We start from the raw sequence: 10,656 nt of genomic DNA, 5'->3' as shown, positions 1-10,656 counted from the left end.
GCATTTAGTTTTGCATCAATTAGCAGCGTAGTGAAACTTCAACTACATCCCAAGTCCCTGTGGAGATGACCTGTTCTTGCACATACACACTACAATGACAACTGTGCACTTGCAGTTTAACATGTAGGCCTTCTTATCCTTTGTCTTATTTTTCTTACATCTTTGAGGCCTACCACGTGTTTCATCAAAAAAAAAAAGGAAAAAAAATAAAATAAAATAAATGTACATTTAAAGTTTGTTGTTAGTTTTGTTCAATAAGTCCATATGGAATTAGAAATCTATAACGAAGTTTCAAGCAAGAAATCGAAGAAAAGAGTTAATTGTCAAGGTTCTACGAAGTCCAAGAGTTTATCATCAATTGAAGCCGAAGAAGATGTTGTTTCTACTGAGCACTATGAGAGAGTCAAAGAGAGATGCATATTGGTTGCTTTGTCAATCCGCTTTCTATCTGGCACAAGATATTTCTAACACTGGTTCAACTCATCACACGTAATTTGTCCAGCTGTGTAGCAGATGTCCCTCTCATCTTTATCTCTCTCCTAATCTTATCCAGCTGTAAAGCGGATGCATATCATAATGTTTATCTAGTTGTATAGCGGATATCTCTTTATCTAGCAGTATAGCGGATGTGTCTCCACTTTTCTTTATTCAGTTGTAGAGCGGATACTTTTGATTTCTCTTGCATTCTAGTTACTTGGCAATAGGTTGAGAAACGTTATGTCCTCATAGCTGTTTGGATACTTGTTGGAGTAATGGTTTTGTGGGTACACCTATGGTAAATCCTCCCGAGACTATAACTCGGCCACTACGGCCACCTAGGGGTTTAAAGGCTTGTTGCGCGCGCTAAGTGCCATCGCGATGCCTGCGACAGTGAGTTAGGATTCTTATTTATTTTTTAGTTTTGCTGGAGGACTAGCAAAATGTAGGTTTGTGGTTTTGATAAGTGCTTAATTCTTATATATTTACTACTCAAATTTACATTTATTTAGTTCTTTATTTTGTACATATTTGATGGTTTTATTTATTTTTGCAGTTTTTAGTAAATAAAGCTCTATGGACTAAAATGCGGAATACGGCTGGAGAAAGGATGTGATTTAGTGGGTTAATCCCAAAAGGAAATATGAAGAATTATTGGGCCAATTATTTGGATATAATTATTTGGATATGGGCGTGTGTAGAAATGTTCCACGACGTGTGTAAACCATGTGCAAGATATTATGATAAAGGATATTTGAAGATATGAAGAAAATATTTCTTTATGATGTGGAATAATGGAGTATATGAAGATTTGAGAAAGAATATTATTTTTTATAGTTGAAAATAATAATTAAGATATTGATTGCAGTATTTGACACATGGTGCATTTTGATTGGAGGATTTTTATATTATTTGATAAGTGGCATAATTTCATTGGATGATGATGTGGTAGTGGATATGAAAAAGGAAAATGGTGTCCTTTGAAAACTATAAATACTGGTTGAAGTAGATGGAAAAAGGGAGGCCGGTTCCGCCGAGCAATGGCGTAGTTTTGTTTCTTTTTCGTAGCCTTTCTTCTTCTTTTGTAATGGCTAAATAATCTCTCTACTAGGGTTCACGATGAAACCCGATGATGTATATAAGAGAATTTATTTGATTTTCTATAATAATCCTTTTGGTCTCATATTTTCGTTTTGTCACGATAACAATTTTTCTTCATGTACCCTTGTGCTTTGATAAATGATTTTAATATTCTTGTGTAGAGACCAGCATCTTAAAATGAAGAGAATTGTTAGTATTTTGAAAATGCAATAGTTGGTTCAAACGTTTTATCTTCCGAGGCGTCAAATGTGTCCTAAATCGTCTTGAAGTAATTAAAAGAATTTTATAGAGATTATTATATTATCTATCGTATACAATTGTGGTGGAGTTGGAAGCCCTGGTATCCTTCATTATTTTCTACTTTTATTATCTTCTATTATTCTACTTATCATTTTATTTAGTTAGAAATTGAAAGCAACAATTTCAGTCCTTGTGGAACGAACCCGCGTCTATATACCGTCCAATCGGCATCCGTACGCTTGCGGTATAATAAAATATCCCTTCAATGGCTGATTCAAATTTTAGAGAACATTTAAATACTTGTGAACACACGAGTGATATGACAAAAAAAAATTCAGAGTCAGATTTTATATCGTTTGTTTTTATTTATTTTTTATATTTGCCTCAACACGAATCATACATCCACTCAAGTCTATATCATTTTGTGTCTGACTTGCTGAGCATATATTTAACTGAAAAAAAAAATATAAACAAGATAGTATAAAAAGTCAAACTCAGACATAATAAATCAAACTTAGATAAATCAGATTCAAATGAATTAGCTGAATCAGAAAAGGAAAAAAATGAAGGAAATAACAACTCGCTAGTCATCAAGGACGACCTCGATTAACTAGATAGTCTAGATTACAAGAGAAAGAAATAAAGATAAAATTTAATCTGACTAAATTGGGGCCTATAGATTTTTTCATCCACTCCATAAAGAATGATAAGGGGAGTCTAAGTTTGATGAAATTACCATTTTACCCTCTATCAAATATTAATACTACTAATTTATCCCCATCCAATCCTAATCATAAAATTAAAAACTAAAATCAAAATCATAAAACTAAAATCATAAAATTTAAAAACTAAAATCAAAATCATAAAACTAAAAATTAAAATTAAAATCAAAATCAAATTCATTTCCATCTCCACTTAAACTGATTCTTCTTCTATTCTTCTCAATCCAATCCTATAAACTAAGTTTTAGTTGCATAAAATTGCTCAAAAATTGAAAATTTTGAAATCAATTTTTTCCTGGTTTATCAGAATCGGTTAACGTTAATGTATATGTGATCCGATTGTAAATAGAAACGATTTATGTTCATGCCCACAAAGACCGATTGTTCTTGATATGTTTTCTGGTTCGAGAAATTTGAACCAGAATCGGATTACATTAGCACTTATAAAAACCGATTGTTGATGTATAATGTTAGAATCAGATTTTATATGTGTGTCGAGTAAACCGATTGTTGTTCTCAATTTTTCTGTATCTTTTTTTTGTTAGAATCGGATTACATGAGCATTCTTATAAACCGATTCCTGTTGTGCAGTGTTAGGAATCGGTTTTTACATATGTATCGTGTAAACCAATTCTGGTTAACCAATTTTTTTTCCAGTTAATACTCGATCATAAAATGAGTATGAAATCATACTCGATTTCATTTCATTAACTCGGGTATAGAATGAACTTTAATTTTATTTGATGTTTAACAACACATAATTCACAGATAAAAAAGAGAAAATTTACCCACGATCGGTTTACGTTCATGCAAATATAAACCGATTATGGATAATCGGTTGATTTGCATGTCCATACAACCTGATTCTGGGTAGAAGCTAGTTTCAAAAAATCTCTGTATGTTTTTGAGGTTAAAATCCGTATATGTTTTTGACAACATATACTGATTCTGAGTTGGTGTTCTTCAAAAAATTTCAAATTTTTTCATGTTCAGATGATTAATTAACACAAGTTAATTTCACATCTAACACTATACTTTACCATTAACCACTAATTATTTTAATCGGTATATGTTTTAGAATGCTGCCCAATTGATTATTTTCAATGGCAACAACTTTTTACATAAATCTCTTGGTGCAAAACTTGAGTGCCCGAGTCTGAAAATCATCGACACCAACCTTTTTATCGATGAAAAAAAGAAATTGGTTAGAGTTTACAGCCGACTGTCCTTGAAACCCCATGGGGATTCCGCTAGCAGGCATAAACCGAGTCATACCCAAGATTCCATATGGCTGTTAACACAGGTCATATGGAATCTGTAACATCCATAAGGAGTAATACCCAACAAGGAATGGCAGCACAAAGTATCCAATTCCAGCAAACATAGGTCAGCAGTAACTTGATCCTTGCCGTCCACACGAAGCTCCTCCAAAAGATTTCCCCACGAATACATGTAGTTACATCGGGGATTCCGTTTTCAAAGTGATACCTCTTTGAATATTCAGATTTAATTATTAACAACTGAGTCGTTGTAGTATAGTGGTAAGTATTCCCGCCTGTCACGCGGGTGACCCGGGTTCGATCCCCGGCAACGGCGCTTTTTTTTTTTTTTTTAACATTTTCTTTTCACAAGTTAAAGAAGCAATTTTAGTCTCAGATCCAGCAAAACAAAGTAGATAAACCATTTTATTTTTATTTCATTTTTACATCAAGAAAATGAGTAGATAAATATTCAACCTGAAACCAAGAATCTGATGAGATTAAGATCAAACTCCATCTTATTATTTTCCTCCTCTAGACACTGAATCTTCTCTTTCAACTGAGTGCATCCCATCTTCATCAAGTCTGCTTGAACTTCTAATTCCAAACATTTTGTCTTTAACCTTTCAATTTCCTTGTCTGCTCTTTCCTTCCCACACTTGCTCAGCTTACTTCTCCTCTTGTAGACAATTGTATTTGGTTCATCTGTTTCTCCATTCTTGAATTCCTCAAGCTGTTTCTTAACTTCATTACACTCATCTGCATTAGCTTCAAGTTGTTTTTTCAGCTCAATATTTTGGTGTTTCAGTGTTGAGTTTCTTCCTTTTTTGCGCTTCTACTAGTTCCACCCATTGTAAATACTCGGACAATGGTTCAAAAATTTCTCAAAGGCTTGACAGAATCAGAGATTTAAAATGAAACTCAAGTGAAATCAACACTTGGGTTAAGCCTTATTGACACATGGAGGATAATGCCAAGTTGGTGTTCCCTTTTTGCTAACACTTGTCAAGATGAGTTGGCTAAAAGAGATACTTAGTGGCTAAGGGATAGCCTCAGGTAAATGAATATATTGGTAATTGTTGGTAGTGGCTAAGGGATAGCCTCATCCGCTACCACCATCCATGTTCAAATAGCATAAAGTGGTCCTCCTAATAGCAGCCACCTCGAAGTAGTAAAAATACTACCAAACATCAAAATGTTTCATGCTCAGCTCTGCCTCTGAAACTTTAGCATACTATCAAAATATACAAGAAAAAGCAAACAGAAGCAAAAAAGAGAGAGAACGATCTTTTGGAGCCGAAACCAAAATTTTGATCAGATAATGATCAAGATGAACAGCACATACTGCTCTTAGTGGGAATTACTTGTGCAGGGCCAGGGACAACGATGTTCTTGTCAGCATGTCCTCGTAGTTCTTCTAAACACCTACGGATAAGATCAAAGCTTTGGCGTTTGGCTATGTCATAGACTAACACAGCCCCTGCGGCTCTGTAGCATGCACTTGTGACTGCTCTGTATCCTTCAAGAGCTGATGTCTCTAAGAAGAAAAGTTCTTCCTTTTGAGTGAATTCCTTGGCATCCTCGGTGGGGACAGCACGCTGGCTTTCAAGATCACACTCATCACTACCATGCAGAAAACAACCTAGGATTGGTGTAAACAACCTTATTTAAGAAGGAAACAACTTTCGTTATTTATTAAGAATGCTAGGAAACTAAATGAATATCCTACATCATACATTAAGTTAACATACCTAAATTTAGTCATAATCAACAGGAACCAACAAAAGGAGATACAAAGTCTAGTCATACAATTCTGACAGAATCCCAAACACACATCACTTGATTTTATTTTATTTTGGAATAGAAAACCAAACATGGCACTAAGATAACATGGAAATCAGGTAGTTCCATAGCGAACAACAGCCCTTACGTTGCAAATGACTAAAACTAAAAAAGTTAACATAACCTAGACAGATAACTCTACATAATCATTCAAAGGAATTTAAATAAGTTCTCCATTATACAAACAAACCGAAGTAAGAATTCTTCACTATATCATCATCATAAACTCATCAACCAAATTGCCTACTCCTAACATCATAAACCAACATTTATTTTGTCCAAAAAAAACAAACTCCCACAGTTGATCAAGTCCTAAATAAGATTCTACTGTAGTAATGATTTGATTCTGTAATCTAAGATCTTTACTTAAGAACTCAAGATTCACTGGTCCAATCAAAATAAACCTAGTTTTTATCCGAAAGTAGAAAGAAACAATGTGATATAGTTATGAAGAGAGTGTTTAAAAATTACCTTTCTTGGCAGCAGTATCCCAAATCTGAGCTTTAAGATTTTTATGTTGAATAACAAGTGTTCTTGTTTGGAATTCAACACCAATAGTTGCTTTAGAATCTAAACTACATTCATTCCTTGCAAATCTTGAGAGTATTTGTGATTTCCGAACCGACAGAGTTCAATGCCACATACTTCCATAAACCAAGACACATATCAAGTAGTGCGACCTCTTCAAAATGCTGCTTCACAGGACATCCCCTGATGATGCCAAAAATATGTTTATAGACAAAATAGAATGAGAGAACCTTGGAGAGGGGGCTCTCCCTGCTGTCTTCTTCTTCATCCACATGCATGTTTTAGTATCAAAACTGTAAAGGTCTCCTAAAGCTTTTTCACCATCATATCCACCAGACATAAACAAACCCATCCGAGGCCGTTGAATGGGAATGACGAGCAGATGGTAGTTCCTCTGGATGCTTACCTCACTCCACCGCCATTTTTCTACATCCAAAACATGCATGGTAGAATATATTGTTTCATTGTAAAGACCACCAAATACATATATTTGAACCCACTACTGCAGCGGCATAATGGAGCCTGTTTAACATGATTTATATTTTTCAGCTAATAAAAGTGAATGAGGAACAACTACAGTACCGAATTGAAAGGTGGAATGAAATATGCAATGGTATAGTAATTGGTTAATGATTATAGTTCAAATGGCTTTCAGACATAATCTGGAGATGGTAAAATGGTTACTCAGAATTTGTTGCAAGATATTACGCTACTATTGAATCATTTGACAACGAAAGTATTAAAAGTCACCTAGGATGGAACGTAATGACTGTAAACTCCAGCAATCTCCATTCGCTCTCCTTTCTTTGATAACAAAAATACATTCCAAAGATGTGTGTGAGCCAAGAGTGGAAAAGGAGACCCATCAATATTTATTGCCATCAAAGAACCAGTTTGGGCATCCAGAATTAGAGTATCATTTCTTCCAGCATGTCTTCCTACGCCACCACGACCACCAAATACCAGAACTTCATTCAGGTGTATGTCATTTAGAGTACACATTGAGTGACCCCAAGCTTGTCACCTGGTTCTCCAGCAATTGTCGTGTTGGAAACAGAAGTGCAGCAAGGAGCATCTCTCGGTAACCCTGCCAAAAAAAAGATTTAGACACACTAGTAGAGCAAAATTGATATGATACGGATAAATGATTCGCATTTTAGAGTTTGAAGTCACCGCCGGAGTTATATGAAAATTTACACCACCGAAAATGACACTTCACTGTCCACAGAAGTAAGTTCCTAATCTTCTCAACTATCATGTCCCATACTTGGATTCTTCTTGAAGTTACAGGCATTTCAGGCATCTAGTTTCCCCATCAAAAAATTTATTTGGAAACAACGAAATAAGCATGCATTATGGTAACCATTCCAAACCTCAAACATCACTTAGATTTTTTATTTTTTTTAAAGGACAACTAAAAACCATAAAGTTCTTATAGCAGAGACCAGTTGCACCAGATTGTACATAATCTGCGCGGCTGGGTCTGCAAAGTTGCCTAAAGGCTGGACAGTTCCCATGGGAATACATGCACACAAATTGCAGCACTCTTCCTATTCATAATACATGTTACTTGAAGACTTGAAGTTCAACATTATTAGCATCCAATAAATTTTCATCTTCATCAATATGAAGCTCCATTCCACCTAGCTATTACGTAACAAATCAATCCAAGCAATTCAAACAACATAAAGCAATACACCTCATTGTTACCTGAATGATCATCAAGTCCTGCTTGGCAACCACCATCAACCATCAATTCAGCCGCCTCAAAATTCCCTTCCAGGCAAATTATCAATCATCTCTTCTTCATCTTCATTACACAATCTTGATTACCCAAAAACTTAATCTCAAAAACCAGTAAAAACCCATTAATTCTCTTTCAATTAAGTTTTACTTTATCATTAATTAGCAGTCTTAACAAGAAACCCTAAGAGAAACTAAAATCTTTCCAATTGAACACTTCTAACCAAATTGAACATGATAACACGTTTTTGAGCACTTGGTAATTCCTAATTTCTAAACCCACAGGATATCGCCATTGGAACAACTGGTTGAGCTGCTGATATATCTTCTACACATTCAACAGCAAGTACAAAAGGTTTCAAACCTGAAAACAACTTCCCCTTCTTTTTTTTCTTTGTTGTTGAGTCTGGAATTGAAGAAGGTTAATAACTGAGTCTGGATCAACTGGTTGTTCATGTGAGATTATTAGAATCCATGAACTTCCTTTAGCTTCTTCGTACTGGTTGGTGTCGGTAATGGTTGGAGTAGGAGGATTGAAACAAGAACAAGAAGAAATGGTACTGAACTGAAGTAAGATGGGTGTAAATTTTAAGGTTTAAATTAGTAAAAAAAATCGGCAATGCTATTTGGCTCCATAATCTCCACCCCCTATTCTTCTCCCTACAATCTAAACCCCACATTAGATGAACGATGAAAACCTGAATACGGATCTCGATATGGATGTGAGGTTTAGATTGGGAAGTGAAAAATAGGGAACCAAATAGCATTTCCGGGAAAAAAATACCGCCCTCCAATCATACAAAAAGTACAACGGAACACTTAATCATACAACCAGAAACCAAGAGCTAGCAGAACATAGCTCAAAACAAATCCACAATCTGATGATTACATGTAGACTACTAGCAGTAGAAATGGTGTCAGTCAGTACTGTCACCCAGGCGATAACTTAGTTTACATGCTGAAGTAGCTCAGGAAAAAATTTAGGGAATTACATGTTTTATTGTTGTTCTCTCCCGTAATACATTTGTGAACCCATTAAAGAAACAAGCAAGTCCCCAGATTTTTGTTTGGGATTTTACTATCGATGCGATGAAGAATGTCTTGAAGTCCAATACTTCTCAATTTCTTCTGCTGTCCTTCCGGGGATCCTTCCAGCTATCAAAGACCATCTGAGTACAGTACAGTACACGCAACCATAATTTATTAATTTAACAATTAGCACTTATATATTATATATTCAGACGTAATTAAGCAATTTCAATAACCGAACCTGTCTCCGACTAGACTGTGCATTTTGGCAATCAGAATTTCTTCATCCTCCATGAAATCCTGCTTAGAATTCTGACTTGTGGATGATGTCGCATCTGATTCAAGACACCCAAAACAAATCATATAAGCACAAGTACTTTAACAAGAAATGAGAACTTGTAAAAGAAAAAAAATAATGAAAATATAAGTCAGACCTTTAGAATCCTGGGAACTTCTGGAGTGATTCGTGTCACTCATTTTGCTTTCTCCTTATCCTCCCTACAGAATTTGAAACCGACAAGCTGTTTTTTGTTGGATCCAAAGATAGATTTAAGAGTAACGTAGATGCAAGGCTAGACACTAGTATTAATAGGATGAAAGAAGAAGAAGAAGAAGACTTAAAGAATGGCAGTTGGGGTAAGGGAATACAAGACTGTTAGGTTTCCAAGTAGTTGGATTTTGTTGGTTCACTTTTGGGTAAAATCATAGGAAAAAATTGATTAAAAGTACACTGCTTTCTATGAATGATAACGAAATGATGAATTTCCCGACTCCTATGCAACCTTGTTTTTGCTTTAGCATTTGGATGAGCAGCTTCCAGTACTAGGGATCAAAGTTGTTGGTCAAACATACTACAGTCCCATAATCCACACTTCTAAAGAATTATGTGCACTGCACTCCAAAAAAGGCCTACGGGCCTTTAAAATTCTATATGATATGATAAAAAGCTGCTTCTCCAAAAAAGAGAAAGATGTCCGAAAGTTTGCGTTTGTAAGGGCAGTATATCTTATTTTAATTGCAAAATGACCCCAGTAGGAGGGAGGGTCTTCCAACTGGGTTGCAATCAGTTGGATTTTTCGGATATTTCATTGTTCAGGAGAGTTCCAGAGACATTGAAATATAAATATTGTGAGTTTATAATGGAGCTTTTCCGGTTCAACGGAGCTGTAGTTGCAGGAAATCCTACGACCACACTTTGTATAAGAATCTGAACAATATACTAAGAAAATATGGTAAAGATCATTTATTTACCCATTAAAATTTTAAATTGGATACAAGATGATACAAAGGTTTTACTTGCTCTTCAAATAAACTTTCTCTCTCCTGATCTCTTGTCTAACACACTTTAAGGATCTCTCTATTACATGATAGTCCTTCCTTTTATATAGGGTACTAAATAGTGGATGACAGCTAATAGATCCCTTTTTCGGAATCACCGTGCGATACAGTCGCTCATGTACATTCCTTCATCTTCGCACACTTTACACTTCGGACAGATCTTCACACTTTACTTGTGATTATGCTGACATCATAAAATACGTCACCTCCATTTTACTACGTGCAATGATCTTCGCTTACATTACATAACCTTTACTTCGCACGCATAATGAATGTGCGACATTTCACTCCTATATTCTGCCTCTTCTCATTTCGTTCTCTTTATAGAGTGAACGATATGAGAAATCTCCATCCTAAAATATCGCACATGTTCAACT

The 10,656-nt window shown here is 35.3% G+C and overlaps 1 protein-coding gene and 1 non-coding gene across 2 annotated transcripts; one reads left to right on the top strand and one right to left on the bottom strand.

The window, feature by feature from the left end:
- Nucleotides 1-4,064: 4,064 nt before the first annotated feature.
- On the top strand, nt 4,065-4,136 carry TRNAD-GUC. The gene has a single exon. It is a non-coding gene; the product is annotated as a tRNA-Asp (tRNA).
- A 4,525-nt stretch (nt 4,137-8,661) lies between these two features.
- LOC113304826 (MYB-like transcription factor ETC3) lies at nt 8,662-9,532 on the bottom strand. Its single transcript, XM_026553970.1, has 3 exons — nt 9,376-9,532; nt 9,183-9,276; nt 8,662-9,081 (listed from the first exon to the last, which is right to left on the bottom strand). The coding sequence occupies exons 1-3, from the start codon at nt 9,416-9,418 to the stop codon at nt 8,991-8,993; spliced, it is 228 nt and encodes a 75-aa protein (XP_026409755.1). The 5' UTR covers nt 9,419-9,532; the 3' UTR covers nt 8,662-8,990.
- Between the last annotated feature and the right edge of the window lie 1,124 nt (nt 9,533-10,656).

This window comes from Papaver somniferum, chromosome 8, assembly GCF_003573695.1.
Source record: "Papaver somniferum cultivar HN1 chromosome 8, ASM357369v1, whole genome shotgun sequence".
Classification (NCBI taxonomy): domain Eukaryota; kingdom Viridiplantae; phylum Streptophyta; class Magnoliopsida; order Ranunculales; family Papaveraceae; genus Papaver; species Papaver somniferum.
The sequence above is the reverse complement of the archived record's forward strand: the minus strand, read 5'-3'. Positions and strand labels throughout refer to the sequence as shown.

Bases quoted from the DNA above. Each gene is read 5' to 3' on its own strand.
- LOC113304826 (XM_026553970.1), bottom strand. From the start codon at position 9,418: ATGAGTGACACGAATCACTCCAGAAGTTCCCAGGATTCTAAAG. The intron at 9,277-9,375 runs GTCTGACTTATA...GTCTTGAATCAG, and splicing joins AAGTTCCCAGGATTCTAAAG to ATGCGACATCATCCACAAGT. The intron at 9,082-9,182 runs GTTCGGTTATTG...TACTGTACTCAG, and splicing joins CACAGTCTAGTCGGAGACAG to ATGGTCTTTGATAGCTGGAA.